Here is a 22,376-nt window from a genome sequence, read left to right as displayed (position 1 = left end):
TAAATCCATAAGATTGGGAGTGAAAACTCGCCCAAAACAATGGATCTCTCCCATTTTCCCGCTAGCTGAACACTTAGAATCATTCTCATAAAATTTCGCCCAATATGTTTAAGGGGTCAACTCTATCTTTCAGAGGACTTTGTTTTCCACCTTCAGTTGTTTTTTAAAGTTGCTGATTCATTCTGAAGAACTGTTTCACACTACCAGCTTACTCACGCACCTGGGCTAAGCCACTATTGCTGAAATTCTCTTCTCTCGCCCACTGTGGGAATTGTAACAGGCGGGACAGAAAATTCGGCAGACGATTTAAAGGTCCGTTGAGATCAGACAGTCTTGGGATGTGCACGGCCAGAGAATCCACCATTTAAAAAAAATTGTTCTTGGGAGTTGAACATGAATTGCCCATCCCAAATGCCCTTGGGAAGAATGTGGTGAGCCATCCTCTTGAACCAGTGCCATCTGGTGTACCCCATGGTGCTGTTGGAATTCAGCACCAGTGGAGGAATGGCGATATATTTCCAACTCAGGATGGCGAGAGACTTGGAAGTGAACCTGCAGGGTGGTGGTCTTCCCACGTGTCTGCTGGTCTTGTCCTTCTAGGCGGTAGAGGTTCTGGGTTTGGAAGGTGTTGTTGAAGGCGACTTGGTGAGTTGCTGCAATGTATCTGGTAGATGGCACACACCATCTACCACTGCCACTGTTCTTTGGTGGTGGAGGAAGTGAATGTTTAAGATGGTGGATGGGGTGCCAATCAAACAGCTGCTTTGCCCTGGATAGTGTTGAGCTTCTTGAATGCCTTGTAGATGAGGGATGGATACCTTGTAGGGAATCAGGATATGAGTCGCCTGTCATCAAATTTCCAATTTCTGACCTGCTCTTGTAGCCACAGTATTTATCTGGCTGGTCCAGTTAAATTTCTCATCAATGGTATCCCTCAGGATGTTGATAGTGGAGGACTCAGCAATAGTAATGCCAATGAATGGCAAGAGCAAGTGGTTGGATTTTCTCTTTGTGAAGATTGTCGTCTTCTGTAGCATAAGTGTTACTTGGCACTTACCAACCCAAACCTGAATGTTGTCCAGGTCTTCATGCATGCAGACTGCTTCAGTATCTGTGGAGTTGTGAATGGTGCTGAACACTGTACAATTGTCAGTGAGCATTTCCACTTCTAACCGTATAATTGTGCGTTTAACTGGCAAACTATTGGGCTTGCCAACCTGATCCACTCTACACCGGCACCTGACTGCATGTGCCCTCTGGAGCTGGAAAGCTAATCATTGTTTTCTTCACTTTCTCAGAGATCTGAAATCTATGACTAACACAGAATCATTAGATAGGGTCATAGAGGTTTACAGCATGGAAACAGGCCCTTCAGCCCAACTTGTCCATGCCGCCCTTTTTTTATGACTAAGCTAGTCCCAACTGCCTGTTTTGACCATATCCCTCTATACCCATCTTACCCATGTAACTGTTTAAATACTTTTTTAAAGACAAAATTGTACCCACTTCTACTACTACCTCTGGCAGCTCATTCCAGACATTCACCACCCTCTGTGTGAAAAAAATTGTTCCTCTGGACCCTTTTGTATCTCTCCCCTCCCACCTTAAACCGATGCCCTCTATTTTAGACTCCCCTATCTTCGGGAAAAGATGTTGACTATCAACCTTACCTATGCCCCTCATTATTTTATAGACCTCTATAAGATCACCCCTAAACCTCCAACTCTCCAGGGAAAATGTCCCAGTCTATCCAGCCTCCCCTTCTAACTCAAATCATCAAGTACCAGTAGCAAGCTAGTAAATCTCTTCTGCACTCTTTCTAGTTTAATAATATTCTTTCTATAATAGGGGGACCAGAACAGTGCACAGTATTCCAAGTGTGGTCTCACCAATGTCCTGGACAACTTCAACAAGACGTCCCAATTCCTGTATTCAATGTTCTGACCAATGGAACCAAGCATGCCGAATGCCTTCTTCACCACTCTGTCCACCTGTGACTCCACTTTCAAGAAGCTATGAACCTGTACCCCTAAATCTGTTTGTTCTATAACTCTCCCCAATGCCCTACCATTAATTGAATAAGTCCTCCCCTGGTTCGATCTACCAAATGCATCACCTCGCATTTATCTAAATTAAACTCCATCTGCCATTCGTCAGCCCACCGGCCCAATTGATCAAGAACCCGCTGCAATTCTCAAAAACCTTCTTCACTGTCCACTATGCCACCAATCTTGGCATCATCTACAAACTTACCAACCATGTCTCCTAAATTCTCATCCAAATCATTAATATAAATAACAAATAACAGTGGATCCAGCACTGATCCCTGAGGCACATCACTGGTCACAGGCCTCCAGTTTGAAATACAACTCTCTACATTCACCCTCTGGCTTCTGTCAAGAAGCCAATTTTGTATCCAATTGGTGACCTCACCCTGGATCCTGTGAGATTTAACCTTATGCAACAACCTACCATGCAGTACCTTGTCAAAGGCCTTGCTAAAGTCCATGCAGACAACATCAACTGCACTGCTCTCATCTACCTTCTTGGTTACCCCTTCAAAAAACTCAATCAAATTCGTGAGACATGATTTTCCACTCACAAAGCCATGCTGACTGTCCCTAATCAGTCCTTGCCTCTCTAAATGTCGAGATCCTGTCTCTCAGAATATCTTCTAACAACTTACCCACTACAGACATTAGGCTCCCCTGCCTGTAGTTTTTCTCTGCAGCCCTTCTTAAACAAAGGCACAAATCTGCCACCCTCCAATCTTCAAGAACCTCTCCTGTGGCTGTCGATGATTCAAATATCTCTGCTAGGGGACCTTAGCAATTTCCTCCCTAGCCTCCCACAATGTCCTGGGATACACTTCATCAGGACACGGGGATTTACCTATCTTGATGTGCTTTAAGATTTCCAGCACCTCCCTCTCTGTAATCTGTACACTCCTCAAGACATCACTATTTATTTCCCCAAGTTACCTGAAACCCATGCCTTTCTCAGCAGTAAATACTGATGAGAAATATTCATTTAGGATCTCACCCATCTCTTGTAGATCTGCACATAGATGACCTTGTTGATCCTTCAGAGGCCCTACTCTCTCCCTAGTTACTCTTTTGTCCTTTATATATTTGTAGAAGCTCTTTGGATTCTCCTTTGCCCTATCTGTGCCTCATGTCTTCTTTTTGCCCTCCTGATTTCTCTCTTAACTCTACTCTGACACTCTCTATACTCTTCAAGGGATCCACTTGATCCCATCTGCCTATGCTTGTCATGTGCCTCCTTCTTCTTCTTGACCAGGGCCTCAACATCCTTCTACCTAAAATGATCCCTCTCTCACACTTCTGTCACCTGCCGTTCCTTACTTCCCAAGAGAAGGTCAAGTTTTGCCTCCTCTCTGGTTGGGCCATCCACATACTGAATGAGAAATTCCTCTTGAATACACTCAACAAATTTCTCTCCATCCAAGCCCCTAAAGCTATTGCTGTCCCAGTCAATGTTGGAAAAGTTAAAGTCCCTTACCCTATTTTTCTTGGAGCCATCTGTAATCTCCTTACATATTTGCTCCTCAATTTCTCACTGACTATCTGGGGGCCTACATTATAATCCTATCAAAGTGAATTTGAACGTATAAAATCGATGAGAAGTGAATCATCAGTTGGTCCATCAAGTCTGCCCCACACAGCATGAGGATAGGCTTTATGGCCTGATTTCCACCCCCACACCCTCTTCACGACCATGTTAATCACCCGTGAGAGGCAAAAAAGACAGAAAAAAAACCCAAGCTCAGCAAGGGAAGAAATATTCTGGAACATTTCTCTCTGACATCCCAGAATTAAATCCAGTCCTGGAGATCACTTGGGCCAGCAGTAAAGACACTTACCTTCTGATGCAGCACTCAGTCCCCCGAACTGAGATTAACTAACTCAAGGCAGTCTTTGATTGAAACTGGGTTGCCATTGATATGTATCCCTCAGCGATGCACCACATGCACATTTACCCATTGAACCATCATATAAATCTTCCTGGAGATTTTACTGGGGACAACGGATGAATGAACACTGCTCGACAATCACCAGGCAAGAGTGTTCTCATCCTGTTGGGGAACACTTCACCAGTCACGGGCATTCGGCCTCTGATCTTCGCTTAAGCGTTCTCCAATGCGGCCTTCACGACACATGACAATGCAGAGTCACTGAGCAGAGACTGAGAGCCAAGTTCCGCACACATGAGGACGGCCTCAACCGGGATCTTGGGTTCATGTCACACTATCTGTAATCCCCACGACTTGCCTGGACTTGCAAAATCTCACAAACTGTCCTGTCTGGAGACAATACACATCTCTTTAACCTGTGCTTAACGCTCTCTCCACTCACATTGTCTGTACCTTTAAGACTTGATTACCTGTAAAGACTCGCATTCCAATCATTATTTTGTAAATTGAGTTAGTGTCTTTATATGCCCCGTTTGTGAACAGAACTCCCACTCACCTGACGAAGGGGAAGCACTCCGAAAGCTAGTGGCTTTTGCTACCAAATAAACCTGTTGGGCTTTAACCTGGTGTTGTGAGACTTCTTACTGTGTTTACCCCAGTCCAACACCGGCATTTCCACATCGAAACTAGGGATGGGCAATAAATGCTGGCCAGCCAGCGACGCCCATATCCTACGAATGAATAAAAAAAACTTTCCCAATGGCACCTGTAATATCTTGGAAAGAGTGGCGAGAAACAAGTGGCATAACAAAATAACATAATTTATTAACTATTTATTTAACTGGCGGCATGGTGGCACAGTTGTTAAGTGGATTGGCCATGCTAAAATGCCCCTTAGTGTTATGGGGACTAGCTGGAGTAAATGCATGGGGTTAGGGCCTGGGTGCGTTTGTGGTCAGTACAAACTTGATGGTCCAAATGACCTCCTTCTGCACTGTAGGATCCTATGATTTTATGATTTGCCATGACTGCAACACTACATTCGGCAACCTCTCCTTTCCTTCTCCCCGAGGTACTCTATGAACGGTATACTTTGTCTGTATAGCACGCAAGAAGCAATACTTTTCACTGTACCCCAATGTGTGTCGCCATAATAAATCAAATCAAATCAAAACGATTTACAGAGAGCAATAAAGATGCGAATGATTGTTTCGACTCCAGTCCCTAGACTGTCTCAGAAATGTCGCACTCAGCCCCAGGATTCGCGCGTTTCGGCCTGGTTGGCTGAACAGGTCACAGGACCCTCCGTAACCACGCCCCTTAAAGGGGCCCGCAACTGCACCACTTATCCATTGTGACACCACCAGTTCCAAATTACGTTCTCTTTTAAATCCTGGTGCTGCCTTCCATCCATCCATCTGCGTTTGCCAACCTATGCCGTATGCAAAACCAGACAGATGGTGTGATGAAAGAGGGCCAGAGCTGTGACATTTGTTTTACATAATTGGATAATTATCTGAGGAGAAAGGACTTGCAGGGCCACAGGGAAAAGGTAGGGGACTGGGACTAGTTTAGTTGCCAGCGCGCGGACGGGAGGGTTCGAATGGCCTGCTTCTGCGCTGTGACTGTTTGATGATTCTGTGATTCTAAAACCCACAGATGTGAAGCACTTTTGAGATTTACTTTGAAGAAAATGTCTAAAAATTGATGAAGTCAGTGAAACTGCCCTTGGCAGGAATCTTTTGTTCTGAAATTCACCTCTCCGCATTTCTAAGGACCATTAGCTTCCACGGAAAGGGATTTCAGAAGAATAGGTTAAGCGATGGTCAGCGAAGAACTGGGCATTGCCTGCTTGCTCCCGCACTCAATTTTGCCTTAGATTAGTTCATTCAAAGGAAATCAAGAATCCAAAGTCTGGCAGGTGGTAAGCCTGCAAGGCTGCAGTGTCCTTTGAATTACTGAAACACATGCTGAGGATGTCTGTGGTCTCCACAAGAGATACTAACAACACAACAGGGACACTTAAACTGCAACGCTGTCCGACCCAATCGAGAGCAACAGGCCACGCAGCGGTTTTCACACTTTTCCAATTTAACATTTCAAAAGACCCCTCAGGGAAGAAGACGACACCCCAGGCACTGCAACCACCCCTCTCCAGTGCTGCCCGCCCCCCCCCCCCCCCCCCCCCCCCCCCCAGAACATCCCTGGGCTGCATTTCTAGGACAATTGCCAATTCCAGTCACATACATCACATTGCATTGCAGGTGTTTTCCTAAATTATTAACTCTGTTTATTAAACCGTGCCTCACATCGAAGACATTTGCAATTCATCGACAGATTTACGGTATTGTTTTAAAATAAGTCGAAACAAGTCATTTCATATTCACAGTGTTGGGGGACCAACTCATTTCAGTTGCACATCGCTGATTGACAAAAGCATTCATACCACTGTCTTTCACGACCTTGGTGCTATACAGATTAAATATTTGTGGAGAGTTGTTTTAAGTCAGAAAGGAGCAAAGACATTTCGATTTCGTTAGCTTCCTTGAACAGCAAGTAGCATGAAAACTCTTCAAAAATTATCAATTACATCACTCCTACTGTTCTAAATAATTTTGTCAAAATGGCGCTCAAATTCTGTTCATGGACATGGGGCATGGAGAGAGTGGATAGTCAGAAGCTTTTTCCCAGGGTGGAGGAGTCAATTACTAGGGGGCATAGGTTTAAGGTGCAAGGGGCAAAGTTTAAAGGGGATGTACGAGGCAAGTTTTTTTACACAGAGGGTGGTGGGTGCCTGGAACTCGCTGTCGGCGGAAGTGAGTTTTAAGGGGCATCTGGATAAATACATGAATAGGATAGGAATTGAAGAATATGGTCCCCAGAAGGGTAGGGGGTTTTAGTTAAGTCAGGCAGCATGGTCGGTGCAGGCTTGGAGGGCCGAAGGGCCTGTTCCAGTGCTGTAATTTTCTTTGTTCTTTGTTCATATTGCTTTCCCTTGCTTCAATCCCCCCCCTCCCCACCCACCCCCCACACTTCCACTCTGGCTGGTCCAGTTGGTTGTGAGGGGGTCTGAGGTGTAGAGTTTCTTTGGATGTTGTGCACAGCAAACTTGTAAACATTTTTCTGTTGTTATTCCTAACAGGATGTTAAACACATTTATTGATGATCTCAATGGTAACTGGGATTGGCAAAAAGGTACATTTTCCCAATGATGGGGAACCCGAGCAATTGTCACCTCATAGTTTTCCTTCGCTTCCCTGCACACATCTGCATGTTGAAGGCAGGTATCACCCTTAAAGAATTGGCCAGAAGGACCACCAGTCAGCCATTTAAGACCAAGAAGTAGTTAGATAATTGATGTGATCAAGTCAAAACTTTGGTTAGGCTGCATTTAGAGTATTGTGTGCAGTTTTGGTCGCCACACTACCAGAAGGATGTAGAAGCTTTGGAGAGAGTGCAAGAAAGGTTTGCCAGGTGTCACCTGGTCTGGAGGGTGTTGGCTTTGAGGAGAGGTTGAATAAACTAGAATTGCTTTCACTGGAAAGATGGAGGCTGGGGGGAGACCTGATAGAGGTCTACAAAATTATGAGGGGCACAGACAAGGTGGATAGTCAGAAGCTTTTTTCCCAGGATGGAAAGTTCAACTACAAGAGGGCACAGGTTTAAGAGGTGGTAAGTTTAGGGGAAACGTGTGGGGAGATTTTTCACACAGAAGATGGTGGGTGCCTGGAATGCACTCACCACTCTCAGAGTCTTTTTCCCAGGGTGGAAGTGTCAATTACAAGGGGGCACAGGTTCAAGGTGGGAAGGGGGAAAGTTTGAGGGAGATGTGCGGGGGAAGTTTTTCACGCAGAGAGTGGTGAGTGCCTGGAACGCACTGGCAGAGGAGGTGGTGGAAGCAGGCACATTAACAACATTTAAGAGGCACCTGGATGGGTGCATGAATAGGGAGGGAATAGTGGGATATGGGCCGAGTAAAGGCAGAAGGATTTTTAAAAATTTAGTTCGGGCATCATGATTGGCACCTGCTTGGAGGGCAAAAGATCTTGTTCCGATGCTATACTTTTCTTTTTTCTTTGTTCAATCTCTGATATAAAATCCAGTTGTAACCATACTCACGTAACAAAGGGTACGATTAATTTATCAAAGTTTCTCTCAAATCGCCTATTAAAAATGTGAGAGCGAGGAAGCTATCATTCACGACAATTTTCCCTCAACACTTCTCTGATGACACATCAGGCTGCTAACTGGGAACCACTCTGCGCTATAATGCGCTGAAACACCAACACAGTTCCAAGGCTTCCTACTAACAAGTAACTCTGCTGCCTAAAACAAAGATCATTTAACGGGTAATTAGATTTCTGTCAGACGTCAACTATGTTTGACTGAGACAATACTTACAGCTGGAGAAGATGAGGGGACAGGAGTGTTCATCCATTGGAAAGTTCTGGAGCTGCAGTTGGCACTCCGCAATTATTGTAAGCCTGCAGAAAGTAACGGCTTATTAATATCACTTTACACTTTAGAAACCTGGCACTTGTTACAGCTTTGTTACAGAGTGGTAAATGGATGTGCAGATGTCAATGACATAATCTCAGTTCCCCAGCTGGGTCATGGGAGAAATTGGCCACAGATAATAGTGAATAAATTCCTAAACTGCCAAACGGAATCTAATCAGATGTTTTTTTTTTAAATATGTGGTGAGAAGCAACTAATAACAAATAAAAGAACACAAGAGCAAGGGTCAAGTGACTCATCTAATCTATTCTCTTCAGCAGAGATTCAAGAATGCGATGCCTTTCCTTGGAGGAGAATATTGAAGTTAAACCTCTTGTCGGAAACAAATTTTTTGACCAGTTCTTAAAGCTTGTGTAGACTTCCCCTTCTACCTTTGGGCGTTTTGTGTCAGTACCTTTTTTATTTTGTGACTGGTACAATTTTAAAAGATTTGCTCACCTTTAGTTGCATAATGTTCCAAGTTTCCCAGAATATATCCTCTTTTTCATTATGATTCTAATGGGACATTCACGAACGGGCAGGATTTTCTGTCCAACCATGGTGTGTTTCCCAGCCATGGTGGGGGGGTATCTCAGCAATGGCACGCCGGTGAGATCTCCCGACCCCACCAATGTCCATGGCATTTCACATTGCTTGCCCATCCTGCTCCTGGGCACTGTCCACGGGGATCACTTTTGGCGGGATCAGAAGACTCCACCAGCTGGAACGCTCGTAAACTTCCACCCTCCAGCTTTGAATTCTTGGCAATGGTTCAGCATTTATATTGTTGGATGGGATGAGATGGGCTTATAATAGTATCTTAAGAAATAGGAGCTGGGAGGAGGTCGTTCAGCCCAACAAGCCAGCTCCTGCAATTAATAAATTCATGGCTAGATTGATTGTGACCTTAACTCCACTTTCCTGCCTGTCCTCCATAACCCTCAACTCCTTTGTCAATCAAAAATCTTACTCAATCTTGAATATATTCAATGCCCCAGCCTGCACTGTTCTCTGTGGGAGAATTCCAAAGACTGATGACCCTCTGAGAGACAAAATCCCTCCTCAGCTTTGTCTGAAATGGTAGACCCCTTCTTTGCGAACTGCACTCCCTCGTTCTATGGTCCCACGCATGGGAAAACTTCACCTCAGCATCTATCCTGCAAAACCCCTCAAAAATGTATCTTTCACTGCAGAAGGATATACAGTTTGCTTAATCTGATCACAGATAGAATCTGTGGCTGGAATTTTCCGGTTGTTCACGCCGGCGGGATATTCTGGTACTGTCGACACATGCCTTCGCTGAAGGTTTCCCAGGGATTCCAGTAATGGGACATCCATTGATTGGATTCCCACCAATTGACTGGTCACCCACCCCGAGAAAGGTACAGTGGGGAAATCAGAAAATCCCCCCCTGCACCTTTATCTGATGCCAGCCTGAAACATTTGGCATGAATCTCTGGCTTTCCTGTGGCATGTTATGGGCAGCAGGGTGGCACAGTGGTTAGCACTGTAACTGGGATGAGAAGATCCTGTCGACATGAACACCCGGAAAGTTTCGGCCATAATGCACTTGAGTGAGCCTTGTAATGGAGAAAACTACACACTTGATATATCCCTTTTAATATTTCATGTGAAGGTTAGTTTCAAGAAAGCTAAAGAATGACCAGCATTGTCAAGTGGTGCTATGTCAAGGTGTGGGGATGCCGGTGATGGACTGGGGTGGACAAGATGAGAGGTCACACAACACCAGGTTATAGTCCAGTTTATTTGAAATCACAAGCTTTCGGAGCTGCTCCTTCGACTTCACCTGACACCAGAGCGGCGCTCCAAAAGCTGGTGCCATGTCAAGTGTGGCCAATTACATTTGAAGAATATAAAGTCTCTATACATTCTTTTGAAAACCTGCATTGTGGCAGCTTTCAACCTTCCCTGTTCTAAAGATGGCATCAATCATTTCAATTTCAAATAGTTCTTTATTTGCATTTGTTCTCGGGTTTATATCAGTTCAATAAGAACAAAGAACAATACAGCACAGGAAAAGGCCCTTCGGCCCTCCAAGCCTGCACTGATCATGTGTTCCTAACTGGACCATCCGTTTGTATCCATCTATTCTCAGTCTGTTCATGTGGCTATCTAGATAAGTCTTAAAATGATCCTAGCGTGTCTGCCTCAACCACCTTGCTTGGTAGTGCATTCCAGGCCCCCGCCACCCTCCGTGTAAAATATGTCCCTCGCATATCTGTGTTGAACCTTGCCCCCCTTACCTTGAACTTGTGACCCCTTGTGTTTGTCATTTCTGACCTGGGAAAAAGCTTTCAACTGTTCAACCTATCTATGCTCTTCATAATGTTATAAACTTCTATTAGGTCGCTTCAACCTCCGTCTTTCCAGGGAGAACAACTCTCGTTTACTCAATCTCACCTCATAGCTAATACCCTCTGTATTATCAATCTGTCTTTGTAGATAGTTTTTTGATTGAATCAAAGCAGCTCTACAAATCTTCTTTGGTAATGCACTTCAGGTGAAAAAGCAAAATACATCACAAGGTATTTCAATAAAAAGCCAAAACTGATTCTTTCAACTTTTTGTAGAGCTCCACTGGGGCCTTGTGTAATTTTGGGCATCTTTCCTTCAAACGCATTGTTTAAGTTTAAGTATTAGCGTTACAACTAGTTAACACCGCAATGAAGTTACTGTGAAAATCCACTAGTCACCACGCTCCAGTGCCTGTTCGGGTACACTGAGGGAAAATTTAGCATGGCCAATGCACCTAAGCAGCACGCCGTTTGGACTGTGGGAGGAAACCAGAGCACCCGGAGGAAACCCATACAGACACGGGGAGAACGTGCAAACTCCGCACAGACAGTGACCCAAGCTGGGAATCAAATCCGGGTCCCTGGCACTGTGAGGCCGCAATGTTAACCACTGTGCCACCGTGTCGCCCATTGGGTTTTACATATGAACATACGATTTAGGAGCAGGGGTAGACCCCTCGAGCCTGCTCCACCATTGAGTATGGCAACAACGGATCTGATTGTAACTTCAACCCCACATTCCTGCCTACCCCGTGATAACCCTTCACCCTCTTGTTAATCAAGAATCTATCTAACTCTGCCTTAAAATATTCCAAGACTCTGGGCTGGATTTTCCTGTCATGCCTTCCCCAGGACTGGTAATTCCCACTTGAGGTCAATGGCCCTTTCGCTGGCACATTGAATTATCTGTTGATGATTCCCGCAGTGGACAGGACCAAACAATTTAGGCCTCTGCTTCCATTGCCTTTGGAGGAAGAAAGTTCCAGAGATTCACAACCCTCTGAGCGAAAAAGTTTCTTCTCATCTCTGTCTTAAATCAGCGACCTCTTACTTGTAAACAGTGACCCCCTAGTTCTAGATTCTTTAACAAGAGGAATCATCCTCTCCACATCTACCATGTCAATATCCCTCAAGATCTTAAAGGTTTCAACCAAGTTGCCTCTTACTCTTCTAAACTCCAGTGGGTACAAAACTAACCTCTCCTGCCTTTCCTCATAAGACCCACCTGTATTAAAGCTCAGATAGCCAGGCAACATAGGAAGCAAATCTTTATACATTCATAAACTTTTACTGACAGGGACTTATTACTTATTGCGTATCTCCAACCCAGCAATATCAATCCTGTTCCTATAGGAAGCAATGGCCTCGTAGTATTATCACTCGACTATTAATCCAGAAACTCAACTAATGTTCTGGGGAACCGGGTTCGAATCCCGCCACGGCAGATGGTGGAATTTGAATTCAAGAAAAAATATCTGGAATTAAGAATCTACCGATGACCATGAAACCATTGTCGATTGTCGGAAAAACCCATCTGGTTCACTAATGTACTTTAGGGAAGGAAATCTGCTGTCCTTACCTGTTCTGGCTTACATGTCACTCCAGAGCCACAGCAATGTGGTTGACTCTCAACTGCCCTCTGAAATGGCCGAGCAAGACACTCAGTTTCAAAGGCAACTAGGGATGGGCAATAAATGTTGGCCAGCCAGTGACGCCCATGTCCCAGGAATGAATTTTAAACATTTTTTAGGAATCCAAGTGATTCCTCATTAATGTCACAACTGGAATACAATTAGACACCAATTTAATATTATAATTAACATGGGCATTAGGAGGAAAGGGGGAGATGTTCAGATTACAGGGCTCAAAGGATTCCTGGGATTTAGGGATTGAAATAATAACAGGAATTTACAGAGATGAACAAGCTTTTCACTGGAGTAAGAAGGTTGAAGACATCTAATCAGGATTGATAAAACATTGACGGTTTTGGTTCACATAAACGGAAAAAAACGTTTAGTCAGGATTCTTAGCATAGAGAGGAAGCCCTTTGGAAATGGTGGGCTGGTCTGGATTACTGGATTCCTGACCCCATTCCCAGAATTTTCAAAAGCATTTAAATTATGTGGACTGTTCCATATCAAAGTCCTGCATACAACATTCCTGACCTGGCTAGCTCCATTGCGGAGATAAGTACCTCCTATTCCTCCACAATTTATCATGGAGATGGATCACATTTTTATGAGTCATGGTTTATAGACACTCAGAGGAGCTGTGATCCCCTTATGTGCATGAGGGGACCTTTTAAACATAAATTAAGAAGTTCCCCACATGTCCCCTGTGCCAAGTTATGCCCTTCCACGAACCACCTCCATGTCCCCTCATGCTCTCATGCCAAGCTCTGGCTCACTCCACGCCCATTGAATCAATGAACACCATAGTGCATAGCTGTATATGTAAAACAAATGCTTTGAGAAAATGTAATCCATCGATATCTTTCTCCCATGCTTGACAAAATGTTTGCATTACAAGCTAATAAAAGCATCGACCATCTGGGCCCTTTCAAAAACGTTTCAAAAAACGCAAACTCTCAAAAGCACTTAACTTTCGTCAGCAAACATTTTAAAATTGATCACAGGGATCAGAAAGCCTGAGCTGTACATCAAACAATGGTTCCCCTGGGGAGTAGCTGTTGCAATATTCTAATAGTTGCCGGGGCTCCAAGCCAAACATATATAATGAGGCTCAGCTGAGAGTCTAGACAGCTATTGCAACAAAAGTTCACAGGCGCCTGCGTCCCCATTTCTTCCCAATTTGGCTAGCTGATCTCCAGCCCACACGCAGTCCCCAGCATTGAAGATCCTGCCCTTGCAGGCACTTTCTCCAGAGGCCAGGGTGGAGGGTGGCGGAGGGGGGGGGGGGGGATGTCAGTGGTTGGTGGGGAGGGAAGGGAAGAGGTGATGGTAGCATAGGAGTAATGCTAATGGGCTGGAGTCCCAAAAAAATGCTCTGGAGATATGATCTCAAATCCCATGATTACAGCTTGGGGAAGTTTAAATGTAATTGATTAATAGATCTGGAATAAAATACTCATATCAACTGTAAGAACATAAGAAATAGGAGCAGAAGTAGGCCATCTAGCCCCTCAAGCCTGCCCCGCCATTCAATAAGATCATGGCTGATCTGAAGTGGATCAGTTCCACTTACCCGCCTGATCCCTATAACCCCTAATTCCCTTACCGATCAGGAATCCATCTATCCGTGATTTAAACATATTCAACGCGGTAGCCTCCACCACTTCAGTGGGCAGAGAATTCCAGAGATTCACCACCCTCTGAGAGAAGAAGTTCCTCCTCAACTCTGTCCTAAACTGACCCCCCTTTATTTTGAGGCTGTGCCCTCTCGTTCTAGCTTCCTTTCTAAGTGGAAAGAATCTCTCCACCTCTACCCTATCCAGCCCCTTCATATCTTATAGATCTCTATAAGATCCCCCCTCAGCCTTCTAAATTCCAACGAATACAAACCCAATCTGCTCAGTCTCTCCTCATAATCAACACCCCTCATCTCTGGTATCAACCTGGTCAACCTTCTCTGCACTCCCTCCAAGGCCAATATATCCTTCTGCAAATAAGGGGATCAATACTGCATACAGTATTCCAGCTGCGGCCTCACCAATGCCCTGTACAGATGCAGCAAGACATCTCTGCTTTTATATTCTATTCCCCTTGCGATATAGGGCAACATCCCATTTGCCTTCTTGATCACCTGTTGCACCTGCAGACTGGGTTTTTGCGTCTCATGCACAAGGACCCCCAGGTCCCTCTGCACAGCAGCATGTTGTAATTTATTTCCATTTAGATAATAATCCAATTTGCTATTATTTCTTCCAAAGTGAATAACCTCACATTTGTTAACGTTATACTCCATATGCCAGATCCCCGCCCACTCACTCAGCCTGTCCAAATCTCTCTGCAGACCTTCTACGCCCTCCACACGATTCACTTTTCCACTTATCTTTGCGTCGTCTGCAAACTTTGTTACCCTACACTCAGTCCCCTCCTCCAGATCGTCTATATAAATGGTAAATAGTTGAGGCCCCAGTACCGATCCCTGCGGCACGCCACTAGTTACCATCTGCCAACCAGAAAAGCACCCATTTATTCCGACTCTCTGCTTCCTGTTGGATAGCCAATCCCCAATCCACGCTAACACCCTACCCCCAACTCCGTGTGACCCAATCTTCTTCAGCAACCTTTTGTGAGGCACCTTATCAAATGCCTTTTGTAAATCCAAAAACACCGCATCCACCGGTTCCCCTCCGTCAACCGCACTAGTCACATCTTCATAAAAATCCAACAAGTTCGTCAAGCACGACTTTCCCCTCATGAATCCATGCTGCATCTGCTTAATCGAACCATTCTTATCCAGATGGCCTGCTATTTCTTCTTTAATGATGGATTCCATCAGTTTCCCAACTACAGACATTAAGCCAGCCGGCCTGTAGTTACCCGCCTTTTGTCTATTTCCTTTTTTAAACAGCGGCGTAACATTAGCCGTTTTCCAATCCGCCGGCACTACCCCAGAATCCAACGAATTTTGATGAATAACCACTAACGCATCCGCTATTACCTCTGACATTTCTTTCAGTACCCTGGGATGCATTCCATCCGGGCCCGGGGACTTGTCCACCTTCAGTCCCGTTAGTCTACCAAGCACTGCCTCCCTGGTAACATTAATTGTATTGAGTACCTCTCCTCCTACCAACCCTCTATCGTTAATATTAGGTAAACTATTTGTGTCTTCCACCGTGAAGACCGACACAAAAAACTTATTTAAAGTTTCAGCCATATCCTCATTTCCCACTATTAAATCCCCACTCTCGTCCTCCAAGGGTCCAACATTCACTCTTGCCACTCTGTTCCTTTTTATATATTTGTAAAAGCTTTTACTATCATTTTTTATATTTAGAGCTAGCCTAGCTTCATAACCTATCTTTCCTTTCTTTATCGCTTTCTTAGTCGTTCTTTGTTGTTTCTTAAAGTTTTCCCAATCTTCCGATTCTCCACTATTTTTGGCCACTCTGTACGCATCGGTCTTTAATTTAATACTCTCCTTAATTTCCTTCGTTATCCACGGCTGGTTATCCCTTTTCTTACAACCCTTCTTTATCACCGGAATATATTGCTGCTGAGTACTGAAAAGGATCTCCTTAAAAATCCTCCACTGTTCCTCAGCTGTCCTACCTACCAGTCTGCTCTCCCAGTCCACCTTAGCCAATTCAGCTCTCATCCTATCGTACTTCCCTCTGTTCAAATAGAGGACACTGGTATGGGACCCAACTTTCTCCTCTTCCATTTGTATCAGAAATTCGACCATATTGTGATCACTTGACCCAAGAGGGTCCTTCACAAGAACATCCTTAATTCCACCTACCTCGTTACACATTACCAGATCTAAGATAACTCGTTCCCTCATCGGTTCTGTAACATACTGTTCAAGGTAACTATCCCGACAGCATTCTAAGAACTCTTCCTCCATCCCACCCCTTCCAACTTGAGTCAGCCAATCAATATGCAGGTTGAAGTCCCCCATGATTATTGCCGTTCCGTTTTTGCACGCATCCATTATTTGCTTGTTTATAGCCCTCCCCACCTCAACATTATTATTGTTGACAATCATCTATCTACCAGATTGTCATTAAAACCCAGCTGGCTCACTGATGCCCTTCAGGGAAGGAAATCTGCCATCCTTACCTGGTCTGCCCTACATGTGACTTCTGGCCTCATCATAGAATCCCCACAGCACAGAAGAAGGCCTTTTGACCCATGGAATCTGCACCAACTCGCAACAGGGCATCTTACCCAGACCCATCTCTACCTTATCCCTGTAACCTCAAACATGTATCCCACTGACCCCCTAACCTATACATCCCTGGATACTAAACCTCACACATGCATCCCACTGACCCCCTAACCTATACATCCCTGGACACTAAGGGGCAATTTGGCCTGGCCAATCCACCTAACCTGCACATCTTTGGAATGTGGGAGGAAACTGGAGCACCCAGAGGAAATCCTCGCATATACGGGGGAGAACTTGCAGACTCCGCACAGATAGTCACCCGAGGCTGGAATTGGTCCCTGGCATTGTAAGGCAGCAGGGCGAGCCACTATGCCACCGTGCCTATATGTGACTCCCAACTCAAAACAATATGGTTGACTCTTAACTATCCATACAACTTGCTCAAGGGCAATTAGGGATGGGAAATAAATGCAAGCCTTTCTAGTGACACTCACATCCCGAGAACACATTTTAAAAATATACAAAAATGATTGAACATTGAGAGTAATGTGCTTAGTAGATTAAAAATAATTTATGATCTCACTTTCAGCAGTTCATTACCAAGTCAAACTGTAATACATTGTTAATCACCTAGTTATTCAGCCTGTACTATAATCAGTTTTTATTTGCTTAATTTAATCAGCAAAATTTCAGATAATCAATTAAGCAAATAGACTGTGGGTTGGCAATCTTCCAGATTAGTTCAACAAAACATGTAAGATTTATAATCTAACTTTTCCAATTAAGAATGTAACTGCTTTTCATTAAAAGTCCACTGAATGTGGACTCTATGGTTAACAACAGTCTCAGGTTGCAGCTTTTTTGTTAAAAGCATCCCATGTTCCTGTACAGACAATCATTCCAAAGTTAAGAACTTAAATAAAATGAAAAACAGAAATCACACTTTCTCAATGGCTTGATCGTCGAGATTCAGTTTTCATAGAATCCCTACAGTGTAAAAGGAGATCATTTGGACCATTAAGTCTCCACCAACTCTCCCACCCTATCCCCATAACCCTACATATTTACCCCACTAATCCTTTAACCTACACATTTTGGGACACGAAGGGGCATTTCACCATGGCTAATCCCCGTAACCTACACATCTTGGGACATTAAGGGGAAATTTAGCATGGCCAATCCACCCAACCTGCGGATTTTTAATTTGTGGGAGGAAACCAGAGGAAACCCATGCAGAGACAGGGAGGATGTGCAAACTCCACACAGTCACCCAAGGCTGGAATTGAACTCCGGTCCCAGGCGCTGTGAGGCAGCAGTGCTAACCACTGTGCCATACTTCTCACCAGAATGTTGTGTCTTCAAGATGCACTGAGATTTGAGCTTAAATTGCAGGTTGGCAGTTCAGTGTAGTACTGAGGGGGTACTGCATTGTCAGAGATATTGGGCAATGTAGATAACATGGTGACCAGTTTATTCACAGCAACACAGCAAAGTGGTAACATAGAATCCTATTTGTATTTTTGTATATTTTTAAAATGTGTTCTCGGGATGTGAGTGTCACTAGAAAGGCTTGCATTTATTTCCCATCCCTAATTGCCCTTGAGCAAGTTGTATGGAGAGTTAAGAGTCAACCATATTGTTTTGAGTTGGGAGTCACATATAGGCACGGTGGCATAGTGGCTCGCCCTGCTACCTTACAATGCCAGGGACATCCGATTTCCATTTGACCCCTTTGGGCACTGTGGTGTCGGGGTCAAATGGAAATCGGATGTGCGACACTGAGGGGGGAATAGTCACCTTGCAGTGACTTTCCCCAAACTGACCAACTACTCATAATAGGTCATGTTCAATTCAGCAAGGTAACTGGGCTATCAGAGCTGTAGATCAATAGAAGGGTCTTCCAGCACTGAAGTGCTAGCAGTCTGGTTTTTTAGGGAAGAGAGAAAGCAGGCACCTCAATCTACCTTGCAAAACATTTGATCTGGTCGTTACATTGGCACAGTGCTTAGCACTGCTGCCTCACAGCGCCAGGATTCTGAGCTTGGGTCACTGTCTGTGTGGAGTTTGCACATTCTCCTCGTGTCTGTGTGGGTTTCCTTCGGGTTTCCTCCGGGTGTTCCGGTTTCCTCCCACAGTCCAAAGATGTGCCGATTAGGTGGAGTGGCCATAATAAATTGTGCCTTACTGTCAGGAGGTTTAGCTAGGGTAAGTGCATGGGGTTATGGGGGTAGAGCTTTTGTGGGATTATGGTCGGTGCAGACTCGATGGGCCAAATGGCCTCCTTCTGCACTGTAGGATTCTATGTTACCACTTTGCTGTGTTGCTGTGAATAAACTGGTCACCATGTTATCTACATTACCAGAAGGCGCTGCCGGTAGTTGAGACCGGAAACCTAACAACCATTAAAAAAATATTTGGATGAGTACTTGAAATATCTTCACATTCAAGGATATGGGAGAAGTGCGGGAAAATGGGATTAGCGTGCCTTTAGTGGGAGGTATTGTTGGTGCAGACTCGATAGGCCGAAGAACCTTTTCTGCACTATATGACTATGACTCAATGACAACACTTAAAAAGTACTTCATTAGCTGCAGAGAGCTTTTAGGAAATGCCGAATTCGCTAAAGACAGTGGACTCTATGGACTCCCACAGGATGTTGTGGTAGAAGGCAGCGTGCGTGCCGTTCGCTGGAAGTGGGATCCTCCAGTCCCGGCATTCTCAATGGGATTTCCCATTGACTCCACCCCATGCCGCTGGGAAACGCATGGTGTGGGAACACCGTCGGCGAAACCACAAGATCCCACCGGCATGAACAACCGGAGAGTTCCAGCCAGTGTATCAAAGCAAGTCTTTTTGCAGATGCAGTGATTTGATCACCAAGCGTGTCAACAGTTTGGGGCTATATACGCTTCAGCTTCATATGCAATAGTGAGCAGTCAAAATGCAGAGTCCTCGTACATTATCATTGTGGCTGGCCACATAAACATCTAGGCAATCATTCCTTCCACAGAATGATGAATGCCTTGAAAAAAACAAGAGAGAGATGAAGAAAAACAAGCAGAATTTGTGAAATCTAGAATAAAATGAACTTTACTGAAGTGTTAATTTTCAGGTAACATTCAACAAAGCAAATAAAAATCACGAAAAATTCGATCATGTTATACATGATCATTGTGGTTTCAGTGGACACTTTGGAGAGAGTACAAAGAAGGTTTATCAGGATGTTACCTAGTCTGGAAGGTTTTGGGTATAAGGAGAGGTCGGGTAAATACAGATTGTTTTCATTGGAAAGACTGAGGGGGCGACCTGATAGAGGTCGACAAAATTTGAGAGGGATAGAGAGGGTGGATAGTCAGAGGCTTTTTCCCAGGGTTCCCTCCCACAGTCCAAGGATTTAGCTATGTTAAATTGACCATAGTGTCAGGGGGATTAGCAGAATAAATATGTGGGGTTATGGGAATAGAACCTGGGTGGGATTGTGGTCGGTGCAGACTCGATGGGCCGAATGGCCTCCTTTTTCACTGTAGGGATTCTATGATTTGGATTCTTGTTTTGATGTATTGTACTTATTAAATGTTACTTATAAAACTCCAAGTAACAGCCACCCTCTTGTACTTGGGAAGAAGGTAGACATTTTCCGGGCCTGGGAAAAATTAAACATGTCTACGGTTGTTCCCTGGCAGTGTTAGGATTTTCTTCAGTAGGAGCAATAGGCAAGTTGAGAGGTTGGAGATGTTTACCAATGTCCTGACTCACATCCTCTGAGAAAATAAGGATGTGCATTTAAACAGCAGCTTTCAGGATTTCAAAACATTTCAAGCGCTTTGCATCCAATGGAGTATTTTTCGAGTGTAGAGATTCTTATAATGTAGGCAACACAGGAGCAAATGTGCAATGATGGCACAGTGGTTAGCACTGCTGCCTCACAGCGCCAGGGACCCGGATTCAATTCTGGCCTCGGGTCATTGTCTGTGTGGTGTTTGTACGTTCTCCCCATGTCTGCGTGGGTTTCCTCCCACAGATGTGCTGTTAGGTGCATTGGCCATGCTACATTCTCCCTCAGTGTACCCGAACAGTCACCGGAGTGTGGCAACTAGGGGATTTTCACAGTAACTTCATTGCAATGTTAATAGAACATAGAACATAGAAAGCCACAGCACAAACAGGCCCTTCGGCCCACAAGTTGCGCCGATCACATCCCCACCTCTAGGCCTATCTATAGCCCTCAATCCCATTAAATCCCATGTACTCATCCAGAAGTCTCTTAAAAGACCCCAACGAGTTTGCCTCCACCACCACCGACGTCAGCCGATTCCAATCTCACCCACCACCCTCTGAGTGAAAAACTTACCCCTGACATCTCCTCTGTACCTACCCCCCAGCACCTTAAACCTGTGTCCTCTCGTAGCAACCATTTCAGCCCTTGGAAATAGCCTCTGAGAGTCTACCCTATCCAGACCTCTCAACATCTTGTAAACCTCTATCAGGTCACCTCTCATCCTTCGTCTCTCCAGGGAGAAGAGACCAAGCTCCCTCAACCTATCCTCATAAGGCATGCCCCCCAATCCAGGCAACATCCTTGTAAATCTCCTCTGCACCCTTTCAATGGCTTCAACATCTTTCCTGTAATGAGGTGACCAGAACTGCGCGCAGTACTCCAAGTGGGGTCTAACCAGGGTCCTATAAAGCTGCAGCATTATCTCCCGACTCCTAAACTCAATCCCTTGATTAATGAAGGCTAGTACGTCGTACGCCTTCTTGACCGCATCCTCCACCTGCGAGGCCGATTTAAGAGTCCTATGGATCCGGACCCCAAGGTCCTTCTGATCCTCTACACTGCTAAGAATGGTACCCTTCATATTATACTGCTGCTTCATCCCATTGGATCTGCCAAAATGGATCACCACACACTTATCCGGGTTGAAGTCCATCTGCCACTTCTCCGCCCAGTCTTGCATTCTATCTATGTCTCGCTGCAACTTCTGACATCCCTCCAAACTATCCACAACACCACCTACCTTGGTGTCGTCAGCAAACTTACCAACCCATCCCTCCACTTCCTCATCCAGGTCATTTATGAAAATGACAAACAGCAAGGGTCCCAGAACAGATCCCTGGGGCACTCCACTGGTCACTGACCTCCATGCAGAGAAAGACCCCTCCACAGCCACTCTCTGCCTTCTGCAGGCAAGCCAGTTCTGGATCCACAAGGCAACAGCCCCTTGGATCCCATGCCCTCTCACTTTCTCAAGAAGTCTTGCATGGGGGACCTTATCCAACGCCTTGCTGAAGTCCATATAGACCACATCCACCGCTCTTCCTTCGTCAATGTGTTTGGTCACATTTTCAAAGAACTCAACCAGGCTCGTAAGGCACGACCTGCCCTTGACAAAGCCGTGCTGACTACTTTTGATCATACTAAACTTCTCTAGATGATCATAAATCCTGTCTCACAGGATCCTCTCCATCAACTTACCAACCACTGAGGTTAGACTCACCGGTCGGTAATTTCCCGGGCTGTCCCTGTTCCCTTTCTTGAATATAGGGACCACATCTGCAATCCTCCAATCCTCCGGAACCTCTCCCGTCTCCATCGACGATGCAAAGATCATCGCCAAAGGCTCCGCAATCTCCTCCCTCGCCTCCCACAGTAACCTGGGGTACATCCCATCCGGTCCCGGCGACTTACCAACCTTGATGCCATTCAATAGTTCCAACACATCCTCTTTCTTTATGTCCACATGCTTGATCCTTTCTGTCCACCGCAAACCAGCAGTACAACCACCCAGATCCCTTTCCACCGTGAATACCGAGGTAAAGTATTCATTAAG

At 45.0% G+C, this 22,376-nt stretch overlaps 1 protein-coding gene across 4 annotated transcripts in view; it reads right to left on the bottom strand.

The window, feature by feature from the left end:
* The window catches only part of gabrg3 (gamma-aminobutyric acid type A receptor subunit gamma3), a 605,769-nt gene that overhangs the window by 354,169 nt on the left and 229,224 nt on the right, over positions 1–22,376 (bottom strand). For all 4 annotated transcript variants that reach the window (XM_078222416.1, XM_078222417.1, XM_078222419.1 and 1 more), the window contains one exon: positions 8,336–8,418. In XM_078222416.1, coding sequence (XP_078078542.1) covers positions 8,336–8,418 — 83 coding nt within the window. The remainder of the gene's footprint in view (positions 1–8,335; positions 8,419–22,376) is intronic.

This window comes from Mustelus asterias, chromosome 10 (genome assembly GCF_964213995.1).
Source record: "Mustelus asterias chromosome 10, sMusAst1.hap1.1, whole genome shotgun sequence".
In the NCBI taxonomy this organism is placed as follows: domain Eukaryota; kingdom Metazoa; phylum Chordata; class Chondrichthyes; order Carcharhiniformes; family Triakidae; genus Mustelus; species Mustelus asterias.
The sequence above is the reverse complement of the archived record's forward strand: the minus strand, read 5'-3'. Positions and strand labels throughout refer to the sequence as shown.